Raw genomic sequence first — 27,870 nt, 5'->3', positions numbered from 1 at the left:
CCCAGGCTGTTTCATGGACCTCACTGCAGCTGAAGCTCTCCCAGCCCTGGACCCACCCACCTGGTGGAGAGCAGGTGCTATCACGGACACCAAAGGCAAACATTGCCCCACGCAGACATGGCGGTCTGGTTTAGAAGGCACCCTCCTTCCTTGCAGGCCAGGCTGAGGGTCACCACTCAGGAGCAGCCACTACGACCCAGTGTCACGAGCCCTTGTTCCTTCCACCCTCAGTTCGTTCCACTTTCTACATCACTGCTCTCCACAGCAGCCCAGCAGCCCTGTGACGTGTGCAGGGAGGGTTTTATCGCCCTGACTTGTCAGAGGGAGAAACTGAGGTCCAGAGGGAACGTTCGAGGATCTTGGTGACCCCTCGTCTGCCTTCTGGAACCTACAGTGCCTGGCGCTTGGCAGATGCTTGTACTTTGTGGCCACGGAAGTCTTTAAAGTTAAAACCGCTTTAGCATTTTAATAGTTCCTATTGGCTTTTTGGGATGATGGCTTAGCTGCTTATGAAAGCTGGTCCAATGAGACCTCTACTTGGGAACACTTTCTTAGCCCACTACGGTTTCATCTCCCTGGACCTTCAGTTTGTCATCTATTTCATTGGACATAATGATATTTATTTAGAAATTCATAATGATCAGAGATCATGTACCATGACATTACTATATGATATTACAATGACTCTTCTATTTACTTAGAAGTAAAATTACACATGGTTGGACGTTTAAAATTCGGAATGTCATCCTGACTCAGAAGCTTTTTACTGGTTTGAGTTTTGAGCTTCCCAGAGACTGCCATCTCTCAGCAGCAGAGCGAGCCGGTAGGCAGCCTATCCGTCTAGTCCCTGTTGATGTCTCTAAGCATCAAAGTGGATAGAGAGAAGCTGGGGTGGCTCCCTGACTCAGCATGATGCAGAGCACAGCTGCTCTGGCCAGATGGACACAGCTGGCCACCCTCCGTGAGAACTTTGTGCTTGTGGAGAGAGCCAGCAAGGCCACCAGAGGGATACAGAATCCAAGAGTGGTATTGCAATACTTCTAGTGTTTGGTGGATGGCCAGAGAGGAAAAGTAAAAACCTAATTCAGAATTGAATCAACCAGGAAAATGATTCGATGAACCATATCAGGTAATGAATGACCTGGGTGGGATCATCCTGGAGAGTGATCAAGCTGAGACAGGAGACAAAAAAAGGTGACAAGATGCCGAAACCAGTTTGGCTCAGTGGGTAGAATGTCGGCCTGCAGATTGAAAGGTCCCAGGTTTGATTCTGGTCAAGGGCATGTACCTTGGTTGCAGGCACATCCCCAGTGGGGGGTGTGCAAGAGGCAGCTGATAGATGATTCTCTCTCATCAATGTTTTTAACTCTCTATCCCTCTCTCTTCCTCTCTGTAAGAAATCAATAATAATAATAATAATAATAATAATAATAATAATAATAATAAAAAGGTGATGAGGGCTTGACTTGATCTCGGGCTTGGGTTGCAAAACCTATTCCATTGGCAGGGCCTGGACTCAGCATGCCCTGAAGCCGCGGAGATGAAAAGAGGGCCAGCTCCACAGGGGAGTCACCAAACCCATCTCCCCGGTGCAGCAGTGGCTCTCCTGTCACACCCAGATTGTAGTTAGTGAGTACTCTTTACTCTTGGCTAGTTGTAAACTAACTCAAAAGTCTCTTGGATATATAACCTTACATTGCTTTGCTTAGTAAACTTGTTTCTTTAGTGAATGTTTCTGGTCATGGGAAGGTTTAGGATCAATATTAGAAATGATAAATTAAATGAAACATATAGTTTTACCTTTTTTTGATACTATATTTAGTAAGAATCAGGGTAGAGTTAGTTTGAAAGTATTTGTAATATTTTAAATAATTTGGCATATCAGAATATGTAGCAGGTTAACGTTGTGGTTCCAATATACTAGTAAAATGTGCAATGGAATAATTTAGACTGGTGATCTTAAATGGAAAGATATAAGGTAATCCTATAAATTCTGTATACAATGATGCAACTTTTATGACAATCCAATAGTTTTCATATTTTAAGCTTAGTTTATTTTAAAATATTTATAATTTAATTTAAATTATTCAGGGCAATTAAGTTATAAAATCCCCCTTAAAATGTTTTGATTAAAATTTACTAGATTTTTAAATGTTACTTTGATCTATTAAGCATTCACCTTTATTTTTATTTTTACTATTTTTTAATTGATTTCAGAGAGGAAGGAAGAGAGGGATAGAAACATCAACGATGAGAGAGAATCATTGACTGGCTGCCTTCTGCATGCCCCTTACTGGGGGTTGAGCCTGCAACCCGGATGTGTGCCGTGACCCAGAATCACACTGTGATCGCCTCGTTCATGGGTCAGTGCTCAGCCACTGAGCCACACCGACTGGGCAAGCATTCATTTTTATTTTTATTTATTTTTATTTTTTTTAATATATTTTATTGATTTTTTTACAGAGAGGAAAGGAGAGAGATTGAGAGCTAGAAACATCGATGAGAGAGAAACATCGACTGGCTGCCTCTTGCATACCCCCCACCGGGGATGTGCCCGCAACCAACATACATGCCCTTGACTGGAATCGAACCCGGGACCTTTCAGTCCGCAGACCGACGTTCTACCACTGAGCCAAACCGGTTTCGGCCAAGCATTCATTTTAAAAACCACAGCAGCCTCAGTTGGTTTTCCTATGAACAAAACTGCCCTCAAGGACAACATAAACCTCTCATTGATACTATCTGGCCACTACTTGGTTCCACACTGCCCGTGAGTCTCCCAGCTGTTAAGTGCTCCACCTCTCCCAGTAAGGCTGGCAGAGCAGCACTCACAGTGCCCTCTCTGTGAAGGAGACAAAGCTGTGCCCCAGGGGAGGTGAGGACTGGGCACATGGTGAGTCAGTGGAGAGGGGCTGGATTCAGGCCCGCAGCCCATAGGCCAGTTGTCCTTGGGCATGGTTGCAAATCCAGCACCCTGAGCCACATGCACCTTGAGCCACATGCACCTTGAGCCATATGCAAGTCTTCTCAAGGCAGCATATGTTAAAGGCCCCTTCTCCTCCCAGCCTGTGTACTCTCTCGGAGACTAAAATGACCTGCTAGGCTTATCTCAGCTTCGGTGCTGCTTATTGCCTGAGAGGTCTTGGGCAATTACGCCATTACAATAGGCCTCAGTTTCTCCATCTGTAGAATGGGGATAACAGTACAAATGTCAGGGACTGTTATCTGAAATCATAATTCTTGGTTATTTGTAAAGTGCTTTGGGGCATCGCATGAATAAGTCCAGTACTATAGCCTAACCAGTTTGGCTCAGTGGATAGAGTGTCGGCCTGCGGACTGAAAGGTCTCAGGTTCGATTCCAGCCTAGGGCATGTACCTTGGTTGTGGGCACATCCCCAGTGGGGAGTGTTCAGGAGGCAGCTGATGGATGTTTCTCTCTCATTGATGTTTCTAACTCTCTATCCCTCTGCCTTCCCCTCTGTAAAAAAATCAATAAAATATATAAAAAGGTATAATAACTAGTAACAGATTACTAAATGCTCACACACTGGACCCCCATGGCAGCCCTGGAGGAAGACAGGGCAGGTGGTGGCCAGCCTTACCCTCCTTGCACTGTCCTTTGGCCACCGGGAGTGTATAAAATACTGTTTTATAAAAGACAATTTTATACACTCCCAGTGTTTTCATTTCTTTGGGTCTGCTACCTTTGTGGATTGCTCTCTTTCATCAACTTCTCCCTGTCTGTCCTCGATGGCTTGGCTCAGATTCCACTTCTTCACCAGGGCTCCTGGATGCCTCTCTCCACATTGGCTTTGTCCATAGCTCCCTCACACAGCACCATTTTACAGCCTCCCCACACTCAGAGGGTCCCCCATGACATGCCAGGTCTCCCCCATTAGATCATGAGCCCCCTGAAGGCAGGGGCCATCCTCCTGGCCCGCAGCCCCCATGCCCAGCGTTGTACCTGGAACAAAGAAGGTCAAATGGAAAACGTCACAAATGACTGTTGCTGAGACCTGGTTCATCAGCTACCCCGCGGCCCCAGCCAGAAACCCAGAGTCACCCTGAGGACCTTCCTTCCCTCAAAACCTCCACTCAACTATCAAGAACCATCTGTTCCAGCTCCTAACATGTATCTCTGGAATGGTCCCATTTCTTTCCCTCCCTCCTTCACCCTCACCAATGGCGCCATTATTTCTGTGGACTTTCTAACCAGTATCCCCTGCTCCTCATCCAATTCATGTTTCATACAGAAATCAGAGTGATCTTGCAAAAAAGCATATCCCTTCCCTGCTTACCACCCTCCAGTGGCTTCTCCTTGCTCTCAGAATAAAGAGTAAAACCTGCTACATACCCCACCTGGCTGACCAGCCTGCTCCCCGTCCTTCCCAGCGCCTGTGCCCGACCCTCGCAGGTCTTTGTCCTGTCGCTCAGTTTGCCCCGCTCCTTTTCATCTACGGCTTAGCACACGTCTCCTCCTGGAACATTCTCTCGCTCCTTCATCAATTGGTTAATGCCCACTCATCCTCCATCTCCCAGCTCCCTAGAGAGCTTTCCCTGACCCTCAGAGGTGACCAGGTCCCCTGCCACAGGCTCTCCCAATCCCTTTCTTTCATACCCTTTATCACAGAGAATTACTTCATTCTTTTGGATTCATGTTTCCCCTGCCAGACTGAAGCATGCAGAGGGCAGGACCATGTCACATTTCTGCAATATCACTGCATTCTCTCCCTCTAAAACAGTACCTGGCTCAGGGAAGGCGCTGTTGAATGAATGAGCAAATGAGATTCCATTCTGTGCCAGGCTCTGTTCTATTTGCAAAATGCAATATTTCCAGGGTACACGGGACACCCTGAGTGGTAGGAACTTGATTTTCTGCCCTTCTTCTCGTTTCCACGGAGACAGGGAATGCCTCCTGGGTACACACGCACTGACTTTGGATCTATGCTTTATCAGAGTCTGGAGGCTGGGTCACCAAGCCCTGCCCTAGACCATCCGTAGGCGGGCTTCCTTTCCTCCCACTGACTCCTGCCCTTGCACACAATTTTAATTCCGTAATCCACCGTGTCCCTTGGAACTCAAAACAATAGTGCAGGCGTGGTCTCTAATCTCCCCTGTCGGATTCCTGATGGAGCAACAAAGCAGCCCAGAGCTGGGGCTTTGCTCCTGCCATAGGGCCAGGCTCAGAAATCCGGGACCTGTGGATTTTGTCCTTGAATCCCTGCCTCCAGAGCCGGGAAGAAACTCATACTTGCTGAGCAATAACCACACGGCAGGCGCATTGCTAGGTGTTTCCACACAGATCATGTCTTATCATGCGAAGGGCAGCCTGCTGGAGGAGCAAGCACACTGACTAGTCCTCAGGCCAGAAGAGCTGGGTTTGAACGCTGACCCCGCTCCTTCATGGCCATGGGACGTTATGGGCTTCCCAGGCTCCTGGCCTGTTTCCTTCATCTATACACTGGAGATCACCGTGCCCGCCTTCTGGGGAGAATTCCTTTATATGAAAGCTCATGGCATAACCCTTGGAGTACGGGTGATGTTTTGTAAATGTTAGTTCCTAAGAGGGACTCAGTGGTCTCACTGTGTCACTCTACAGACAGGAAACCGGGCACAGAGGGCAAGCAACTCTCCCAAGGGCTGAGCCAGGACCCGAGCCACTTAGGGCTCTGGCAGGAGGTGGGGTGGGGGGACAGTAGACAGGGCGATTTCATGTTTTCTCTCTCCTCCTATCTGCCACCCTGGGCCCACATTCTCTCTCCTCCCATCTGCCACCCTGGGCCCTGTTCAGGCATCCACATTTCTCAGACACAACCAAAGCTCCAAATGCAGTTATGGAAACCACAGAGCCCCAAGGGGGCGTGCCTAGGAAACCATCTTCGAAAGGCTCGTTATTCTTACAAAGAGCCTGCAGGAGACAAGGCGTTCTCAAAGCAAGAGCTCTCGCTCCCGCCTGGCTCTCCCACAGGACTCCACGGCAGCAATGACCACGGTGCTTGGCAACTGCCTGCCGACCCCCCAGATGATGGACTAGCTTTTGTTCATCTTTGCATCACCATTATCTAGTGCCGTAGCAGTACCTGGCAGACATATGTGGGAGTACCGATGGCTGATGTGTAGCTTTTTCTCTGTATTCTATTTTTTATTTTTTTCTCTTATCTATTCACTGGACAAAGTCTGTGTTAGGCCGGGAGTGACTGAGGCTGGGGCCCTGACTGAGGGTCACCCTGTGTAGAGCAGGGAGACAGGCCTGGAAGCACACACCGTGGGCAGTATACACTGAGTGGCCAGATTGTTATGGTCTCTGAACGCATAATAATCTGGCCACTCGTGTGTGTGTGTGTGTGTGTGTGTGTGTGTGTGTGTGAGTGTGTTACAGGCCCGGTGCATCGATTCGTGCATGGGTGGGGTCCGGCCAGCTTCACCAGGGGGAGGGGACATGGGCGGTTGGCCAGCCTGCCTGAGGGTCAAACTCCTAGTCGAGGGGACAATTTGCATATTGGCCTTTTATCATATAGAACATACACTGAGTGGCCAGATTATTATGCGTTCAGAGATCATAATAATCTGGCCACTCAGTGTAAAGCGACCAGAGTGCCTGCACCACCGTCAGCCCAGGCCCTGAGCCTTCCCTAGCCTGTGTCTCTTCAACTAGAGAGGCCCACGGTCCCTGCAGGGTCTCATCAGGGGCAAGGACGGCCCTGCTGGAAAAGTCCTCTCCATGCTATGGGACTCCACAGAGCCACGTCAGACACCAGGGCCGGAAGGACAGACCGGAGGGTTCTTGGGTCTCCTGAACTTCTGCTGCTGTCTCCCTGCCCGCTGGCCCCAGTCACCACCACACTGCCCCAGTGAGGCAGCCGCCTCCTGATGGTCCAATGGTTAGATCCTGAACAGAAACTTGTATTTCTGTCAGCTCACGCCCCCTCCCATACTTGTGCTCTGGGTCCACCCTTCCCGAGAATGCCATGTGGCCTGCCCAGGACAGAATTTCAGATAGTTCAAGAAGTTAGAAGGTGGCAGCATCGTGTCCTTATTCCTGGCTCCTCTGGGCACACACGCCCACAACAGCTCAGACATTTAGTCCAGAAGCCCTTGCTGTCCTGACTGCTTCCCTCACAACACATCTCAGCTCCCAGTCCTGTGGAACTCAAAACGATAGGGCAGGCGTGGCCTCTAAGCGGGACACACAGCCACTGCCCTGGGGTCTCTTCAGCTTGCGCTCAATGCAGCAAACAGGTTCCGATACTGCTGCATCCCTTGCTGACCAGCCACCCCTCCTCACCGACTGGAGTTGATTCCAGTGTCCCTTCCTCGGTGAAATCACCCTACCCTCCACCCCCACGGTCGGGTCCTCCTTGTCCTGTGTTCCCTCAGCGCATCCCCCATCCCCTCTCCCCCTCACCCCCTCACAGCAGCCCTATCAGAGGAGTGGCCAAGTGTTTAGTAGCTACCTCTCCAGATAAGGGTTCTTTAAGGGCAGAAACCACATCTGCTTTATCCTCCTCGCTGTCCTTCCCTGCATCCCTCACTTTTCTTCCCTCTCCCCTTTTTCTTTTCTCCTCTCTTCCACAAACATTCAGTGCCAGGCCACTGGATAGAAGTGGAGAGGCAGAGGGCGCTGGCCAGGGACTGGCAAACCCTGAGGTTTCCATCCTAAAGGAGAAGCTGAAGAAAGAACTTGCAAGAGATCACATTCTAACCACCACAGTTATGTGACACAAAAGATTTCCTAGTTTTAACTGCCTCGGCGCCCTTCTGTCCTCCCAAACTAACCTCTTTATGGCTTTCTGACGGGACCTCGTATGCAATGTGCTCACCCTGGGTGCTCCCAGCAGCCTTGCCAGCCAGGCAGACAGGGGTCGCCCGCACCCCCATTTATGGGTGGAAATGAAGCTCAGGAAGGGGAAGTCAGTCGCCTAAGGTCACATGCTGAGATCGTGGCCACACCAAGCCCCTACATGAGGATGACAGGCTTCCAGTCAAGCTCTTTCCTCTCTGTAACAATATCCCTCATGGGTGTGACTTCAGCTACAGAGATTCCAAATTTGTCTGCGGACGGACGGACGCCTGAACTGGGTCTGGCCTGAGAGCACCCTGGCTGGCTTTGCCGGATGCAGGGGGTTGGCGCCACTGACCTCTGCAGGTCCCCAACTCTGAGATCCCAACTGCGTCTCCTGAGAGAGATGCCTCTCTGGGGGCCAGCCCCCCAAATAGTCAGTCCTCCTTTGCCTCTACGCTTCCTCTACCCAAGGAACCCCGTCCCCCCGACCCCCTGTCCCAAGGGTTCCTCCTAGCATTCAGCAGACCCTGGCAAAGAAGCTAGTCCCAGAAAGGAGCAGCATCCTGGGGTGAGAGAGCCATCTACACCCTCACCTGCCAACCGGCCTACCAGCCCAGGGCCTCATAGCACAGGAAGGGCAACTAGGCCCACAGCTAGAAAAAACACTGCCAAAAAGGCTTCATTTTGCACTGGGGGCTGGGGGGTTGGGGTGAGGTAACTATGCTAATCCATCTCAGCATCTATGACCCTCCTCTGACTAATTTTTCTTTTCTTTTTAATTCTTTTTAAAAAATCCTTCATTGATTAAGGTATTACATATGTCTCCTTTTTCTGACTCATTTTTCATTGACAAGAGTCAATAGCATCATCAAAAGTTTTGGAGCCAAGGGACAGGATGGAGAGACTGCTACTTCAGGGGGACGCCCATCTTCTTTATCACAGGGATGCCATGGATGGCCCCCAGTACTGGACCACGAGTGGGTTTTAGTCACACAAACTTGGCTTCAAAGCGGCGTGACTTTGTCATTTACGCACCAAGTCCTTGGTTTCTTTATCTATAAGTGAAGATGATACCTACAGACTCTCTAGGCCTAGGGTGAGGATTACATGAGAACAGTGTGTAAAGGCCTAATTAATGTTAGTTCTCTCCCCCATACGCTCTGCCAAATTGCTTTTTCCAAAAGTGGATCCAGAGACCTGGCCAGATTCCTGGTTCAGATTTTCCTCTACCAGCCCAGGCTCCCTGCAGGCGGGCGGGCGTTCTTCCCGAGCACAGAGAGATGGCCTCACTGAGTGGCTCGATGGCTGTTTTCTGCTCTGTGCTGCTGTTCGCTAACATAACTTTTCTAGATATAACCTCCTAAGAAGAACTGAATAAATTCCCACTTGAATAATAAATAGTTTAGGAAGCATCTTTGGTTGTTTTAACACCAAGAAGGCAAAGTCAAGGGCACGGGTGACTGTCTCAATGAGCTGCCAAGAATCTGATAATCCTGCTAATGACCCTTTTTTAAATGCAAAGTGCTGGACTAAGGTGACCAGACAGTAATGGCTCAGTCCATGTCTAGCTCTGTGCTCCTGGGAACTTGCAAGTCAATTTCTGTCCCTTCCTCCCACCTCACCTAAAGCCAAGGATGGGATCTTGAGCAATTAATCAAAATTGGCTTCATGTGTCCAGAGGGGATCAATGAAAATGAACGTGTAATTGCAGAAATGGAATCTGTACCGGGTGATTTATAGGCTGTGCTCAGAGACGAGGGGCCAGGGGAAGGGCTGGGGAGGAGACAGGGCAGCAAGAACCACATCAGATGGGTTTTCTCTCAGGCTGCTGTGTGGCAGAAGGAGTGGATTCATCAGATGTGGCTCTAGCTACCACAACATCGGACCCAAGGATGTCAAGTCACACACAAAACGACCCTTGAACTACTGCCACTTTCCAGTCTACAGAGGACTTCTACAGGCATTCTCACTGGGCCATCTTACCAGTCCTGTGAATCAGAAACAGGTGTCCACCTGTCCTCCCAAACTCAGGCACCAAACAGGCTGCAAGCCTTGCTGACCAAACTCATACTTTTGAATTGGAGAAATAAAGATTTAGATAGTGATGAACACTCGTATTACTATGATCTCTTTGAGGCTCAAAGAAATGAAGCCAAGGTCACACAGCTAGTAAAGAGCAGAGCTTACATCTAGAACCAGGCCTGTTGGTTCTAACTCCCAGCCCTTCTTCCTAAGACACGCCCCTGAGGGACGCTCCTCTGGAGTTAGGAGCCTTGCACTGGGCAGGGGGTGGGATTAGTCACCCTTTTAAGATTACCGCATAACCAAGAGTCCATGGTTTTTTGAAGTGAGGACTGTTTAGAAAACATGGCTCCATACAGTACAGAAGCAGGCTGGGCATTACAAAACCAGCTGTTGACTGCTCTGTGCTCTGCTATTGCTGTGGCCTCTCTTGAAACCTCCTCCTTGAGATGAGCAGGGTTAGTTGTTAGGCAAAAGAAAGCCTTATGGAGGCACCGTAGTGACTATGGAGGCAGATGGTGAATGCCATCATTCATTCCCTCACTCGTTCTTCATTCAACGGACACGTTAGAAGACATTCTCTGTGGTGGGCACTGGGCCAGAGCCTCGGACTGCAAAGGTGAACTGAAGGATCTGGTCCTTGCCTGGGGGGAGCAGAGTCAGTGGGGGACGGACACACACACACACACACACACACACACGAGCAGATGACACAGTTCATGCGGTAAGTTCCATATGGAGACACACAGGGAGCATCTTACCCAGCCTGGGAAGTGCAGGAAGGGCCTCCTGGAGCTGTCCCCTGAGCGGAGTCTTGAAGGATGAGTTAGCCGGGTGGAGAAGCAGAAGGGCAATCTGAGCAGGTGGGGCGGCGTGGGGAAGGCATGGAGGTGAGAAGCAGCATGGTGCACTGAGGGACAGGAAGCTCCGCAGGCCGTCGGGAGCCCCCGGATGGTGGAAAGCAGGGTGTGATATGGTCAGATTGGCATGTTCTAAAGACCCCTCTGGCAGCTTACACCAGCGGCAGTGGCAGCCATTTACTCCTCTCAGCATCTGGAGTTCCCTTGGCCTCAGAAAAGGTGTCTGGGTTGAGATAGTTAAAATACAATGCCAAGTTCACAAGTGATGGAGGGTCCCTTATATGAGGACAAGGGCCAGAGCGTTAAACTCAGTTCCACTGTTTGGAATAAAATGCACAAAATGGCGCTGTCTGATCCAATGCTTAAAGTAATGGACACCAGTTTCATCTCAGTATTTCCAGGACCAAGGGTGTTTCTTATGAATGAAATTCATTCAATCGTTCTGTATACAATAACCATGCATGTTAACTTAGTGCCAACTGGTATATTTGGCTGAGACAAGTGGTCAATTCAGTCAGGATGTCTGAGCCGGTTGTGTGAACCCCTGGCCAAATTCTATTTCCTCTGGTTTACATCTGGGTTCCAAGATTGAAAGAGGGTCTAGGTAAGACGTCTGGGGGGCCTGTACATCTTGGCCAGACTAGGTCAGCATGTGACCAACTTGTCTGCAGACTGAGCTTCCCTCTGCTGTCTGCTCCCTGGCAAACACTTGCTCCCCAACGTCAGGAAGGGCCCGTAGAATGGCACAGGAAGACAAACTCTGTAAGCAATCAATGAATCTCAATGGGCAGAATCTTAGTGTTTAGGTCTGTGGACTCAAGATGATTCAATCGCTGGAATTCCTAATCCGATTGTTTGCCCAACTGCATGTCTTGTCAGAGAGTACTCATAGTTAACGGTGAACGCAGACCTTGTCAAGAGTATTGTAAAGGGAAGGGGAGGGGTCTGAAAGGACCTGCATTTAGTGTCCACTCTGGGTTCCCTATAGCCACTGTGCCACTTCACCCTCACACTGAGGTGGGTATTAGTGTCCCCGTATTGAGGACGTAGGCTCAAAGAGGCTACGGAGGCAAGGTTGAAGAGCCGGCACTGATTTCCAGCCAGGAAACTTGTAATTAAGTGCACTGCCAATGTTAGCCAGCAGTCACACGATAAATAATAAAATTCAGGCAGGTGTGCCTTGGAGAGACTGCTCTTACGCCAGACCACCACAATCAAGTGGGCATGGTAATAAAGTGAGTCTCAGCCTTTTTGCTGGTGGAGGGTCTTGCTTTCAATTTGTCAAGAAATGCAGTATTAGTGAAGTGCGACGAAGTGAAGCGCAGTAAAATGGGGCATGCCCGTATGGAATGATGTTACCTCTGGTGTTACAGGTATTCTGCGATGGTGGTAGAGGGATCTCCACACCCAGTGGCAGTGGGATGGAGGAGGACTGGACTAGGTGCCTGGTTCTGCAAGCATGGAGCCTGGGAGGGGGTTGGTCCCATTCGGTTGCAATAGCTGCCCAACCCCGGCTGGCCTCAGGCTGGTCTAGGCTAGGGCCTTGCCTTAGCTGTAGACGGTCCACAGGCTACATCCTGAAAGAAACGTTTTTATACTGCTTTAAGATATTTTAGCAGCACCCTAACCAGTTTGGCTCAGTGGATAGAGCATCAGTCTGCGGACGGAAGGGTCCCAGGTTCAATTCCGGTCAAGGACATGTACCTTGGTAGCGGGCACATCCCCAGTAGGAGGTGTGCGAGAGGCAGCTAATCGATGTTTCTCTTTCATTGATGTTTCTAACTCTCTATCCCTCTCCCTTCCTCTCTGTAAAAAAATCAATAAAACATATATATTTAAAAAAAAGGTATTTTATCAGTAAAAGGAACTTGAAAGCAGGAAGACATGCTAAGGTAGTTGGAGGGGGGGAGGGGAGAAGGGGAGTTCCCAGGGTTTGTGAAATGGGACTTGACACTCCCCAAAATCTATGAGAAGAAGATCATAATATTTTAACACAAGTGAAAAAAACAAAACAAAACAAACAAACAAACAAACAAAAACAGAGGGAAGAAATTTACTCAAAACACACAATCACTAGGGAAGAATTAAAAAATACATAACTAGTCCAGTATAATAAAGAGTTAATATGCAAATGGTTGTCACACCCTCATGCCATTGACACTCAACACAGGGGGGAGAGGGATGGGGTCCAGCCAGGCACAAATGAGCTAGCAAGAGAGGAATGGGGATCAGCCAGGCTGCCACCGCCCTGCAGTCCCAGGAGAGGGACAAGCCGCCCACCCCATGGTCCCTGGCACCAACACCTGCCTCTGAAGCTTGGGCAAAGCTGCCTGCCCATGGTCACCTGCGACTGTGGCCGGCTCAAGTGAAGCCGGCCCGGGTCCTGGGTACCTGCAGCCGGCGAGAGGGAGGAAAGCCTGGGTCCTGGCTGCCGGGCGAGGCAGAGGCAGTTAGGGGTGATCAGGCAGACAGGCAGGTGAACAGTTAGGAGCCAGTGGCTCCAGATTGTGAGAGGCAGTCAGACATCCCCCGAGGGGTCCTGGAGTAGAGAGGGTGCAGGCTGGGCTGAGGAACCCTGGCCACCTTCCTAAACCCTGTGCACGATTTCATGCACTGGGCTGCTAGTTTAGTAATAATGAACTATTTTAAAACTAGAGGACTGATTTTAATTCTGTTTGCTGGTTTAGGGAGGTGGTGTTAGATATGAGTATGGATCCACCTCCTGGGCTTTGGGCAGCATCAGCGAGCATGGTGAGGAGTGCGGGCTGAGGCTCTGGGCGGGCCCTGCCCGCCGGGCTGCACAGGGAGAGGGAGCTGGGCTCCCCACCTTCCTGCTTTCTCTGTTGCCAAATCCTGTCCTTTTTCTGGTTCTGAGTGTGTCTCACCTCTCCGGCTATTCTCTGTGCTTTCATTTATGTGTTTTTCCTCTCTCTCTGCTTCTGTTTCTACCTCTCTCTTTCTCTCTTGTCTTTCTTTCCACCTCTCTCAATCCCTGCTTTTGATCAAAACCATCCTTTAACCCTCAGGTCAAAATAGAGCTGAGTGATATACTTTGATATGCTTTTATGTATCGTTTGTAGATTGAACAGTATTTTCTGTTTCCTGCCTCATACACAGGCAGGCAGGTGGGTATAATTTTTTTTCTGTTAATCCAGAAAACAAATCCACAGTGGTTTTCATAAGTATGACCCTTGACTGATTCCCACCGAATCTTCTCCCCGAAACCCAGATATTGGGGACCAGCAATGGGCTAAAAGATCCAGCCTAGAGCTCCTCGGCTACAGCAGGAGAGGACCTGTGCTTGTTGCCCGATAGGTGGGTGAGGGGGATAAGCATGATGGCAGGGAGCATGCAAGGGTGAGGGGCGCAATCTGGGTGTATGAAATGGAGATCCCAGTTAGCAACTGCCCGCTCATGTCAGCCTCTGCCACTGTCCAGCCTTTGCCTTGACCCTCCCTGAGTGACCTGCTCCCCCAGGCCCTGACCCCTCCACACCTTCGCTGTGCACTCCCTCTGTCTGGCACGTTTTGGCCACCTGCCCATCCACTGAGGTCTTCCCTGATGCACAGAACCAGCTAGAACAAATTCCTCCTGCTGCCCCCCAGTGGTCAGAGGTGGGGGCTCAGCTATCTTGGTTCCCTAGTGCCCAACACAGTGCCTCGCACAGAATAGGTATTCAATCAATGTATGTTGGAAAGGGAAGTGGGATTCCACATAGAATCTTTGGTCTCCCATTTTAGCAGAAGGAAATCAAAGTGGGCAAACTTGGCCCCGGCTCTGAGGTTGCCTCCCAGATCTGCTCTCCTGCCTGGAGGCCTGCCCCTGCACCCCTGCACTCCACCCAGTCTCCACGGCTCCCTCCCCCATGAGCCCTTCTGACTCCCACTCCTGTCCCTTCCCTGAGCTCCCAGCTACCTGCTCTGTCATTACCTTATGCGGGCCTCTCTTATGGCTGTTTCCACACCCCCATGTTAGGCACACATGAGACTGTCACCCCACACCGTGAGCCAGCCCCCGGAGAGTGACACTTCCACAATGACCAGACTGAATGAGGAAGGGAAGGCATCTCTGCCGATCCCTGGGAGAAGAAAAAGCTCGAACCGACCGTCCTGCTGGTTGACAGGAAGCGGGGAGCGAGTCGGGCCCAGCGTCCGGGCGGGGAGAGGAGGTACTGAGCGCCGGCGGTCACTCACCCCCGGCGACGCGGGATCAGGAGGGATCACAACGTTACACTACCTTGTTGGCCACTGGGTCTCCCGGTCCATCTTCGCCTTCCCCAACACTTAGCTCTGACCGCTCGCAATTAGTGTCTGAGAGGCAATCTAAAAGAGTCAAGCTGCGTTACGGAGAACCCCACAGCACTGCAGGGCACAGCTCCTCCCGTGGAGAGCGGCTCACGTGGCAAAGCTCGGTCCTTCGCCTACTCAGTTGGGCCTTCCCGAGGAAATAAGATCAAGAAAGTGGCGTTCGACTTGAGCATTTATTTAAAATTGGAAAAGAACTTGGTTTGTTTGTTCGTTCGTTTTTTTTTTGTTTTTTTTTTCTGAGCAGGCACAGACCACAAGCACGTCACAATCAATTGGCTATACATGAATTAGTTTTGTCACTTTCGTACTGACAGCGGGAATGGAATAGCACCGAGAGAGGTGTGCGCTACACGTTACATAGACAATCTGCGGTACGCAACAAAACCCAGGCCACAAAATCGGAATTAGACGCTCCTGTCTGCCTCCGAGAGGCAAAAGTACAGTGGACCCAACGGGCACGCCCGCGGGGGCCACAGAGCTGCGGGCCCAAGGCCCAGCGTGAGGGGTGGTTTTGGCAGGCAGGCAAAGCAGACAGTGGCAAAGCCTCAGCCCTCACTCTCCTGCCAGGGGAGTTGAGGAAACCATAGGGAAATGCACAAACCTGGGAGGAACGGGCATTGGGAGCTCGGTCCCCTTCAGAAAGGCAAAGGCAAAACACTGCTTGTGGGACCGGAAACAGTTCCCATCAGCACGTCTGGGGTACAGAACAAGACGTCTGAGTTTCACTTGTGAGCAGTAGAAATCAGAGCTTCTTGCCAGCGAAAGGACATATTCAAGAGTCAGAGTGAACTATAATACAAACAGGGGTTAAGAAGCTGGGGCTACTGAAGGGTGAAAAAAGACACCATACAGGTCACCCCAAGCCTCGAGTCAGGGGCAGCAAGGTAGGGAACTGGCGAACTCTACAAGTTGGGCTACATACTCTTGAACCAGACACGGGGATCAAGTCACAGGTATCCTAGTTGTTCTACTGTACAGACAGATTTGTTTGTACAACTCACCATGTCTAGGGCAGTGTCTGGCACACAGGCACTCAGTAAGTGAATGGTGAAGTTTGATTTACTTGATCTGCAAAAAATATATGACTATGCCTCGGAGAAATCCAAATTGTGGCTAACATCAACGTGTCTGGCTAATCTTGAGAGGATGAAAATATATTGGCAAAGTATCTGGATAAAGTTAAGATCGAGTTGTTAGAGATCTCTGGTTCAGGTTAAGATTAGCTAGCAAAGAGCTGGGCTCAGTGCTGAGACCGACTCTGGTCATCCCCAGGTAGGCATCCAAATCTGTGATTCAGAAACACGAAACCCACTGACACCTTCTGCCCTTCACCACCTCTCCTTCCTCACAGTTCCATACCCTGAGGTAGAAAGGAAGACAGCAGAGGGCCTGGCAGAGAGCTTCAGTGTTCGTAGTCCTGTTCTCTTAGGAAAGGTGGCCCGCATGGCACATGTGCAACAAAGCACGTATCCATCAGCCCCAAGGTGACCAACAAAATCGTGTCCAACCCAGACTTGGTGGCTTCAATGGCCAGAATAGGAGACAGTCCTTCCAGACCGGAAGGACTAAGGAACGTCTGAGGTAAGGAACTGTGAGGACTCCACTCCTCACCACGCTCCTTACAAAAGAAAAGTAGGCCTGAGCAGAGGCTTGGCGTCATACAACAGCCCAGCAGGTACTTTGAGGACATGATAAATAAAGCATACTGAGCAATACACACGTCACAGGTTGGTTAGCAAATGTAATTTTTTTCTGGCAGGTATTTTGGGGTGTTTTCACAACAGCTCTCTGACTAACGCCTACGACACAACTCTAGCACAGCTACGATGGCCCTGGCCATCACTGGAGACACAACGCACAGTTCATGGAGAGCTGCTTTTATTCATTAATGAGGTAAAAAATGCTTGCTAATCACCTAGCAGGGAACTCCCCTAGTCTTAGCTAAGTCACAGACATTTCCCCAACCCGAGGCTCGGCGCCCTCCGCCCTCTCTGAGGAGCAGTGCGACATCAGTCAGGAAGGGAGGGTCAACGTCGCCACGCTGGTCACCACGTCCACTTCCCTCCTGCGTTTCTCAGAAGCAGGAGAGTCGCGTTCTAAACGCTATCCCTACACCTTGAACTTCCTTCCTCCGCCCCCTGTAACCAGCTGCCCTGCAAAGTCGGCAGCGCTGGGCAGGCAGCCTGCGGAGGGGAGACAGGAAGCGACCCTTCTTTTTCGCCACCTTCCCGCGGTGGCTGAGACACCTAACTTTACCCTGCCCTGGTTTCAGTCACCAGTGGGGGTGGACAATGGAAAGCCTTCTGATAAGCAACTAAATGGAGCCACACATTTCTAATAGAAGATTCTATGGGAAAATGACTTAAAGTTAGCAGACACAACTAAATGTATTGACATTAAGGCCAAGGTTTTCTTGTATTTTTTTTTTTTTTTTAATATTTTCACAAATGTTGTCCATTGCTGAAGTCCAGGTTAAGCTTCTATAGCAGATGACAACTCTCAGAATTTGGAAAAGAACACATTCACGTGAAGGTCCAAATTGATCACTGACTGACCCTGGGGAGGAATAGGAGGAGGTCACTCCTCTGGCCCCACCCCCTCTCCCCACCCCCTCAGACATTTCTAAGCAGGACCAGGAGATCCCTCCGCAGCGCAGCGGCTGGGCATTGCCTCTGTGCGCTAAGCCCTGCCCACCTTCCTCACCGGCAAGAGGGAGGCACAGCCAGTGAGCCACACGGCCTGGGGCTCCAGGGCCCTGGGCACGGCCCTTGGGCCACACGGAGGAGAGACACACCATGACTCTCTGAAACAAACAGGATTCCTCGACTAAAGGAAACCAAACCAAAGGGCTCCTGGAACGCTCAGGACCAAGACAGATGAGAAGCCTCTAATCAATTTTGTGGCCTTTTTTTGTTGGTTGATTTTAAAGAGAGAGAGAGAGAAAGGGAGAGGGGGAGAGAGAGAGAGAGAGAGAGAGAGAGAGAGAGAGAGAGAGAGAGAGAGAGAGAGAGAGAGAGAGAGAGAGAGAGGAGAAGAATAAAAGGAAAGTGCAGTGACATTTACTCTTTCGCCTCAGCCAGCTTATTGTTCATCTCTTTACTTGGCTCCTTGTCCTCGGGCTGGGCTTGGGGGGCGCTGGGGCCCTCGGCGCTCTTTTTCTTGAGGGCCCGGCCCGACACCACCTGCTTGTCTTTGGACTTCCTCGGGGCCTTGTGGCTCGCTGAGGTCTTTTTTGGTTTGGAACTCGGAACGCTAGTTTTTTCCACCTGCACGGAGAGACAGACAGACGGAAAACACGGGAATACAAAAGGAGAGGGCGTGGGAGAGAAAGTTCAGAGAGAAGACACAATTAATGAGAAGGTAACGGGAATGCCGGCCTTTGACCCTGAGGCAGCAGAGTATGAAATGTTCTCAGTGACGTCAGGCCACTTGGCTTCTAGAACTCTCTGCGCCCTCTGGTCAGTCATCTGGCAACACTCTGACTGGTCACGTGGGGCCCTGTACGTCTCACCCCGGACAGCCGGGCAGTGGGCTGTGCTGCTATTTGCACTATCCGCTTGCCTTCCCTGTCCAAGTCAGGCAGGCATATGGTTTGCTCTCATCAGTGAGATGTGAACAGCAGGGACTGGGTCACCTCCAGGCCCACTCAGTCAGCCTGTGCTTCCCAGTGCTCTTTCTCACCCCCAGTTTCTGGCTGCAGAGGTAACAAGGAGAGCTGTGCCAACCCACGGTGGGTGTGTATTATAAGAAACTAGAGGCCTGGTGCATGAATTCATGCATGGGTGGGGTCCCTCAGCCTGGCAGTGGGGTCCCTCAGCCTGGCGGTGATAAGGGCCAATTGGGGCGGTGGGAGGAGGAGGGAGGGGGTTAGGGGAGGGAGGAGGGACTGCAGGAGGTTGGCTGGCTAGGGGGAGGGGCCAAGGGAGGTTGGCTGTGGGAGTGCACTGACCACCATCGGGCAGCTCCTACATTGAGCATCTGCCCCCTGGTGGTCAGCGCACACCATAGTGACTGGTCGGCCAGTCATTCAGTCATTCAGTGGCTTAGGCTTTTATATATATGGATAGATGTCTGTTGATGTAAAACACAGAGACTGTGGGATGACTTGTTAACATAAGCCCACCTTTCCTCTATTCCCATCTCTGAGACTGTGTGCACAGATGGAGAAATGCCCTCACTGAGATGCTTCGGGTCAGGCACCTTGTCTCAGTGAGGCCTTCACAATTGCCCAGCATCCGCTCCTCCTCTCAGGCTGGCTCCTCAGCCCATACTTCCCAGAGCAGCTGTTCAAGCCCACTCCCTCTCCCCACGCTCCCTCTCCCCAAGCTCCCTCCTCTAGCTCTGCCCCTTTGTCCCTAGGAGATGGCCTTGCTTTCTCTTTCTCAAGAACTCTGGGGCCACTGGGTGTGATCCCTCAGTATGCCACCTCCCATCCATCTCTAGATTTATTTTCTCCAATCTTTTTTCCTCTTCCCTTTGAATCTTCTTTTTGTCCATAGCCAACCCCATGTCCTGGGTCCTACCTTATCTGGGAAAGGTGGACAGAGATGACATTGGGCCCTTGGGCTGGGTCACTCACTCACTGAGTTCCAGAGGTTTCCCGTCACCCCAGACCTGTTCCTAAGGTAACCAATAGTTTGCCGGGGACTAAGAGCTTTCATGAGACTCTCAGTGCTATAACTAGAGGAGTCCAGGCAAACGGGGTCGGTTAGTTATCTTACCCGAGTTGGCCAAATAGGAAACCACTGAGGGCCAGACTTTAGGGCAAAAGCAGAGAAAAGGCTGTCTAGAGCAGTGTTTCCCAACCTTCTCTCATGATGAGAATCACCTGGTGGAGTTGTTAAAACACAGATTCCTGAATCCCAACTAAGAAGTGCTAAACTAGAACTAGAATTTTTGGGAACATATAGGTAAAATTGCATACCCAACTTAGTGCTCTGTATATAACATCTGTCTTAGAGCACTAGTTAAGTATACAATTTTACCTATATGTTCCCAAAAATTCTAGTTTAGCACTTCTTAGTTGGGATTCAGGAATCTGTGTTTTAACAACTCCACCAGGTGATTCTCATCATGAGAGAAGGTTGGGAAACACTGGTCTAGAGTATCAGACTTGTTCTGCTATTGCAGATAGGAGAGCTGACATTTGCACGATGGCATGTGACCTGACCTCAGAGAGCAAGCTCTGGCACATATGAGTCCTGTGTCAGCAGAGGAACCTCCAACATGCTTCTCCCTCTCAATGAATGCATTCTGGGATGCAAACAAGGCAAAATGGTGTCATGAGAGGAAAATCCCTGAATTCACATAAATTACTTAGAAACGCAATTCATTCACAAACTGCTCATCATAATAACAAATTACTCAAAGCCTATCTTACAGCTGACATGACAGGTGTGTTGTGATGACTAAGGACTGCTGGTGGGTGGTGTTTATCAAGTGAAAGGGTAAGAAAATGCAGGTGAAAAAAAAGAAAGGCAGGTGATTTTCAGGGACCTGGAGGTGAGGAAGATTCTGGAGCTGAGAATGAGGCAGGGAGGGGTGGGAAGGAAGCCAGGCAAGGATGCCTCCAGCACTGGGCCAGCACTGCAGGGGCAAAGGCACAGTTATTTTACGACAAGGGGATTTAGGGCTCAGAGGAGATTTTCTGTCACTTTTTCTTTTTCTGGGTTTCTCAAAATCAGAAGCTAGTTTTCTGCACATCTGCCAGTCTTGATGCTGTTTTTATGTTAGATAATGTTCCTTTTACACATTCCTTTTGAATTTATCAAAGGTTCTTATTAATAAGCTCCCTCTATCTCAGTGAGCTGCATTTAAAAAAAAAAAAAATATATATATATATATATATATATATATATATATATATATTTATATATATATTTATATATATATGTATAAAATTTCAGAGAGAAAGGGAAAGAGAGACAGAAACATCAATTATGAGAGAGAATCATTGATCGGTTGCCTCCTGCATGCCCCACTGAGGATCAGGCCATAATCTGGACATGTGCCCTGACTGGAAATCAGACTGTGACCTCTTGGTTGATAGGTCCATGCTCAACCATTGAGCCACCCCGGCCGGCCAACCGGCTCATAGGAGGATTTGGAGTGGCCCCGCTCCCATGCTCCCTCCATCCCAGGCCCTGCTGATGGGCTCCCCACTGGACCCGCCTCACCTTTGGGCATTCCTTGAAAGGCTCGCTGTAGAGGCTGCGTATTCTTCTGCGCTCCATAAACTTATTGTCAGCTGGTGTTGGCTTGTTGGCTTCCCCCTTGAACTGGGCACTGTAGCTGGTCTCATGAGCCATCTTATCATCCGGGGGCTTGTACTGGAGCCTCGCCTTTATTGGCTTCACAGGCTTGATGTCCGTCCACGCTCTGAACTCATTCCTGGGAACCAAAGAAAGCACAAGCGCGATGAGCCCTCATCTGCCAGAAGCAGCGCCCTCACACAGGGCTGCAGGCTCGGCCAGCTCAGCGTGAGTCCTTGGGGTACTGGCTGGACGGTGGCTGAAGAGGTAACTCCACTCTGTCCTCGCGGGCAAGTGCGAGGTTTCCTCCGCCAAGCTAATGCAGGTTTTGGCAACAGCAACCGTGCCTGGGAGGAGGGCTCAGGCTCCCAGCTCCCACTGAGTGATCAGTCACGGGCAATTCTAACCTCTGAATTCTAGCCATATTTTCCCAATATTCAAGATGAGGCTGAAAAAACTCAGTCCATCCCTTCACTCATGGATTCAACATACACAGGTGGGGCAAAGGTGGGTTTACAGCTGTTTGTATGGAAAACAATTTAATCATTAATAAATACACAAATACGCTCCGTTTCCTGTACTCACACCTGTACACCTATGGCTGCCCTTTATAACTGAATGTCTGCCTTGCGTGACGTTTAAGGATTATAAAAGTTAAATGCAATCATAGATTCGCATTGTGTTAAACCACGTGCCTGGTAATTGTGGTCAGTTGACAAACGCCAGTTCCCTTCCCCACGTTGTCATGACGAATACGCTTTGCTATGCAGAACCCCTAAGGATAATTCCTGCCTTTGATAGCAGAGGGCTTGCTTCGTAGAGAGCTAGAACTTACACAGTCGGAATCACTTTAGAGACAATCCTTATGAAATGAGTAAATGCTCATAGAACCTTAAGTAGCACACCTGGGACGTGTGTTGGGATATGTACGTGTACGAGTCCGTGTGCTTGGCTGTGAATGGCTCTTGGTCCTCACCCTAAATGACCCCATCTGCTGCTTTTTCGGAGCCAGTGTGTCGGTTATTTTGTTCACAGCAGCCTCTCTTGTGGTTTCTAATGAGCTGATTCTGATCTGTGACAGGACTGGAGATGAGATGGTCCACAACTTTTAAAAATACGGCAATGTCCTGTAAACCAGAAGGTCTCAGGTTCGGTTCCCGGTCAGGCCACATAGCTAGGTTGTGGGTCTGATCAGCGGTCAGGGCACATACGGGAGGCAACTCTCACATATCTTTCTCTCTTTCTCTTCCCCCCCCTCCCCCGACAGCCTCTCTTTCTAAAAATCAATGAACATGTCATCCTCGGTGAGGATTTTAAACAAAACAACACATGGCAAATACAAACAGATGTAGCTGCGGCTGAAATGAAGGCCACAGGGTTCACCCTGGTGGTGCGTGGGATTTGGTGCTCTGTGCCCTCAAGGTCTCGTCGGGCCTGTTCCCACGTGGGGCCCTGAGAAGCTGTGTGTGGGAAAGGACGAGTCAGTGTACCAACATCTGTGGGTTGGTTCTTCCAGTGCCTTCTTCCACCCCAGGGACAACGCCCTCCTCCAGCGCCCGGAGCTCAGTGCCATGAACAGGAGGCCGTGGGGAATGGCAAACAGAGCTTAGCCCGTGGTGGAGACACACGGGTTCTAGCCCTAGCACTGCCTCTCACTACGCCTCTCCCCTCGCTGAGCCTTCGTTTCTCCGTTTGTTAAATAAAAGAATCACACCAGACAATGTCCTCATACTGTCCTTCTAGCTCTGAGGCTCCCTGAGTCAGGGAAGCTGGTTTGGTAACTCTGAGCCACTTGTGGTCATTTGACCTCCTTAGGGACACTGGCTCATCTCTGATTAGAGAATATGGTTTCTTAAGAGATGTTTCCCAAGCTTCAGACTCGCCTTCCCAGTACAGCTTGGACATCCACCTAAATGCTGTATCAACAGGTCAAACTCAACATCCCTAATACCTAATTGTGTTGTCCTCCCTGCCAAATCGTCCTCTCTCATGCACTCCCTCATGGCTCCGTTTCACCCCTTCATTCACAAAATGATTTACTGAGTGCTTCAGGTCTGTCTGGCAGGGTGCTGAGCTCTTTGGAGCGGAAAATGAGTCAGAGCAGACCCTGGGCTCAGGATGTGAGAGGCAGAGGGCTGTGATGTTACTCCAAGACAATGCAGTGAGAGCCACGCGGAGGAGGGAGTGAGAAGCACAGAGGAGGAGCTCCTGTGCCAGCTCTAGAGTCTGGGGTGGAGGTGGGGTTCCGGAGTGGAGTCAGACAGGCTGACAGGTAGAGGCCAGGGGAGGGAGGAGCAGTAGGTTCCAGGCAAGAGGCTCCGAGAGGCACAGCCCACTGCGGGAACCTGCAGGCAGTTGGGTGGCCGGGCTGAAGCTTGTGGGGAAGGGCTCAGGGAGCTGGACAGAGCATGAAGATGTGTAGCAGCCATGCTAGGGGGATGCTATGGATTGTAACCAAGAGTTGCCAAATGATTCCAAGCCAAGGATGAGTGTGGCCAGATTGGCTTTGGGGAAGGGAACTTTGCAGCAGTATGAATGGTGGACAGGAGAGGGGTGGTGAGGCAGGAGGACAGGCTTGGGATTGTGCAGGGAGTCAGAAGGAAGGTGGAGGCCTGAACCAGGATGGTGGCAGAGGGGACATGGGCAGGACTTGGAAATGGCTGGCAGGGAGCTGGCCAGAGGAGGAGGGAGCGGGTGCCAGGAGGAGTGACCAGCGGAATCTGGGCATTTTGGTTCTGTGGGCAGAAGTGTTACTGATTGCCACTGTGACGGGGGAAACTGGGAGGCGAAAGAAAGGAATTTAGGATGGAATTGAGACCCTCCTGATTGTTAAAGGCAGCCATTCACTCCGGCATCAAGTTACTCTCTGATCCTTCCTCTCTTCTCCTTTCTTCTCCACTTTCCATGGATTCAACCAGTTACTAAGACCTGACTTCTGAACCATTTTGGCTCTATACACAGGTTTCGACCTGGGCCTGGTGACCCCTCGGGCTCTGGTCACCATTACTCTCCCAAGGCCCCACACCTCCTTCCTCCCCCTCCTCAGGACCAAAGCCCAGCTTCTTAGATGAGGCCCAAATACTTGACCTAAAACTTGCAGTAGCCAAACCTCTAACAACCTGGTTCCCGAATGTATAATGGGAGCAACGTGGATCCTCTGCTCCTACCCCAGCCTGCTCCCAGCATTAGGACTGACATGGGCATACCCTGGCCGTGAGCACTGATTCTGGGCCATCTCTCCCCGGCCAGCCCTGCAGCTTCCTGGGTCTCCGCAGTGGCCTCCGTGCGCTGGCCCATGTCTCACAGTGAACGTGTTCCATGGGCCGTGTCCTCCCGGGAAAAGCATGGCAACCCCTGATCCTGAACATCTGGGCACGTCATCTTCCCATGAGACTATGCTAGTAAGTCCCACAATAAGTTCACTTAATTATGACAAACTGTTAGGTTTAAACCCAAGTTCTGTTCCTTAGAATTGTCTCTGAACTTTTCACAACACCTTTCCCAGCCATAAGTAACAACTAGTCATGTGTCATAAAAACAGAATTAGCTACTATTCATTAATCACCTTTAAGAAGTTGGTGGGTTGGGTTTTTGGTTTGTTTTTGCGTATTCTCTTGGTGCTTGCAACAACTTTGGAAGAAGGCGGTATTATATCTCTTTTATAAAAGAGTAATGAGAGAGAGAGTGTGTGTGTGTAACCATGGCTCAGAGAGGTTAAGTGCCTTGCATAAGGCCACAGCTGGCAAGCAGCAGAGCTGAAATCTGAGCCCTTCCCACTGCCGCCCGCTCCCTCTGCCCTCGCTGCAGGTGCCTGGGCAGGGTCTAGCCTGCTGTCTGCAATCCGTGGAGGCTCATATGACCCAGACTGGACCTGATGACATCTGAGCTCCTGCAGCTGTGAGAAGCCCTGCCCAGAGCAGTGGAGGCCACGCTCTGAGGCCCGTCACACCGGGTGCCTCTTGCCACAAGTTCACGGTCCCCTGTAGCCATGAACTTGCCTTTCCGTGACAAGATTTCAGCTTGATCATTCATTTACTCTTTAACTCGTTCATTAATGAGTTAATTCATTAATTCACGCGGCATTTGCCAAACACCGGCCGTTGGTGTGGCATGTGAGCCCCAGGAAGGAGTAAGCCGCGGTGGAGGTGGCTATGGTTCAGGGAGTCAGAATTGTCCACGTGTGACCCTAGCAAACAGGACAGAGGTGAGACTGTCAGAGGGAAAGAGAAGAGGGCCTTTAATTCCGGAGGGAGGATGTGGGGATGGGGGCGCTGGAAAACGCAGGTAGAGCAGTTGGTGAGCGTAACCGACACTTGCCCAGCACCTACTTCAAGCTCCTGGCAGCTCGCGGCAGCTTTGGCTCCCGTAGCAACCACGATGGGTGCACACCACAGGGAAGCTCTGGGCACACGGGGAAAGCCCGCATCTGCAGACTCTGCCCTGGCATCCCAGGGGTGCTCCACATGCCACAGCTTCTCCTGTGTCATGATGTGGGGGCGTCAGGGACAGGATGATCTCCAGCTGCATTGCCAAACGCCCACCGTCCCTTCCGCAGTGGGTCCTTGGGTGGAGCCCTGCCAGGAGGCCTGACGCAGGATGTAGCTCTTGCACAGCACACTCCCTGCGGGGGCAGAGGAGGGCTCTGTACGACGATGTCCCTCTGTGGGAGGGCGAACTGCACACAGAAGCCCCTCTACCACTATGTTCCAGTCTGGGCTCCATGATCCCTCTGGTGGCCCATCTGTGCTGGAGAAATCTATAAGAGCAGCCCGGGCCGGTGTCCGGCCTCCTCCTCCAGGAGTGGCAGAGCCAGGCCCACCTCCCGGAGGCCAGGCGGGCAAGGTGCTCCTGGCTGCTCCCCGGAGACCGTTACACAGCTGCGCAGTCACGTTCAGAGCAGCTGCTCAGGCAGGACATTAGGATCTTGCTGACCAGGCAAAGTCTTTAAAGGAGACAACTCATACTCTGCCTTCATCTTCCACGGCCCAGTCCCTCGGCCCCATCTCACCTGGGCCCTCCATACTCCCTTCCCCCAACCTTTGGCTGTGGCATCAGGACCCTGGCGTCGGGGCCCTGGTCCCAATCTCCTCACTCGGCTGCTTGGGCACAGGCTGAGGGAGAGACCTTCCTCCCGCTTACTCTGCTGTGAGCTCGCTGCTCCCGACCACAGCACCCCGACAAAGCCCCGTTCCCTAAGGACCAAGGCCAGCCTGAGGTCCCTTTCAGCTCCCATCGGTGATCTGTGACTTGGCCCCGAATGACCTTCCCAGCCTATTTCTTTCCCCTCCTCCGTCATCCATTCGCATCGACATTCAGGGAGCACGTCCTGTGTGTCAGCACCGTGCCGGGCTCTCTAAGGCATCCTCTTCTGCTGCCCTCACCGCAACCCTGCGCCGATTTTGCCAGTGACAGCACCGTGCTGCCCTTCCCCAAACACAGCCTGCACTTTCCTGCCACTGAGTTTTTGCCCACGTTGCTCCTGATCCTGACACGCTCCCCACTCCGCACTCCCAGCTACTGAAACACGGCATGGCCGTCTGTGCCAGTGCCAGGCTCAGGTGCTCTCCCTTCTAGGGCGCCTTCCCCAGCCCGCCGCCGAACCAAGCTTGTCCTCTGTTTTCACATCGGTAGCACTGGCCATGCTTTACCTCAGGCCACCTATGTAGGTTCTTCCCTTCACGGCTGCCGTCACTGCGGGTCAGGAGTGTCCTTTTGCGTCTGTGTAATTCTCACCAGGCCTAGGAATTACAGAATGCAGCCTCCCCTCACCCATGTGAATAGCTAAGCAGGAAGTTCCTGGGCTGCCCCCGCCAGGGAGGGCCATAAAGGCTGCTACACAAGCATCTCATGGCATCTGACCCCTGTCCCTTTCTACACTATGTGTTCACATTCTCCTCCCTTAGGTGGAACTTAAACCCCTGCCTTGGATGTGATTGGACTCGCTTCCAGCAAACAGCATGGTGAGAGCGACGGCACGCAACATCCGAGACAGGGCCAGAAAAGGCCTTGCAGCCTCCTCCTCGCTCTCTCTCGGGCCCCTCCCTGTGGGGACAGTACGCCTCCATGCTCACGGCTCACTGAAGCAGCGTCCATGGAGCAGTCCCCATGGTAAGGAACAGAGTGGCCCATCTTCGGAGTGGATCCTCAGCCCCAGACAAGCACTCAGATGACCTCAACTGAGCTGGAACCACCCAGCTAAGCCAGTCCTGGGTCTCTGACCTTCAGACACAGCATAAATAATAATAAATGTTCATTGGCTTACGCTGCTGAGTTTTGGAATAATTTGTCACACAGCAATAGATCGCAACACAGACCCCAATCGGAAATTATTTTTTCCCCACAAAAAAAAGGGTTTAAAACACCCAGGCTTCATTCAGCGAGGCAGAAGCGCCGGAGTGAGCAGAGCACAGGAAGTTCAAGTTCCCAGCAGAGCTGTGGCATCAAGTTCACAGAGCGAGCGGGTCATGCTCTGGTCATCAGAAACGGAGGGCGAACGTTTTGCAGCCTTCCCCAGAAGGTAGAAGAGCCTCCTGTGCAGCAAAGCTGGTAAAAACGCACCTGCCTTGAGGCCAGGGCATAAGCAGAAACGAGGAGAGACAGGCCCTCATCGGGGAAAGGAAGTCTCGGGACAAGCGCAGGTGGAGGTT

At 51.1% G+C, this 27,870-nt stretch overlaps 1 protein-coding gene and 1 pseudogene across 4 annotated transcripts in view; one reads left to right on the top strand and one right to left on the bottom strand.

Moving 5' to 3' along the window:
- Positions 1–27,870, top strand: part of LOC311627157 (small ribosomal subunit protein uS15-like) — a 198,768-nt pseudogene that overhangs the window by 63,022 nt on the left and 107,876 nt on the right. The window lies entirely within an intron of this gene.
- The window catches only part of MAP6 (microtubule associated protein 6), a gene marked incomplete at its 3' end in the record, with an annotated part of 73,868 nt that overhangs the window by 2,053 nt on the left and 43,945 nt on the right, over positions 1–27,870 (bottom strand). Inside the window, exons 2-4 of one of the 3 annotated variants that reach the window (XM_084893377.1) lie at positions 21,149–21,362; positions 18,036–18,238; positions 14,149–14,987 (exon numbers count right to left, since the gene is read on the bottom strand). In XM_084893377.1, coding sequence (XP_084749503.1) covers positions 14,969–14,987; positions 18,036–18,238; positions 21,149–21,362 — 436 coding nt within the window. Of the gene's footprint in view, positions 1–14,148; positions 14,988–18,031; positions 18,239–21,148; positions 21,363–27,870 lie in introns of those variants that run through there. The other 2 variants (XM_084893376.1, XM_084893378.1) reach the window with 2 other exon arrangements.

The sequence above is a fragment of the Pipistrellus hanaki genome (genome assembly GCF_964339955.1).
Source record: "Pipistrellus hanaki genome assembly, chromosome: 9".
Taxonomy (NCBI): domain Eukaryota; kingdom Metazoa; phylum Chordata; class Mammalia; order Chiroptera; family Vespertilionidae; genus Pipistrellus; species Pipistrellus hanaki.
The sequence above is the reverse complement of the archived record's forward strand: the minus strand, read 5'-3'. Positions and strand labels throughout refer to the sequence as shown.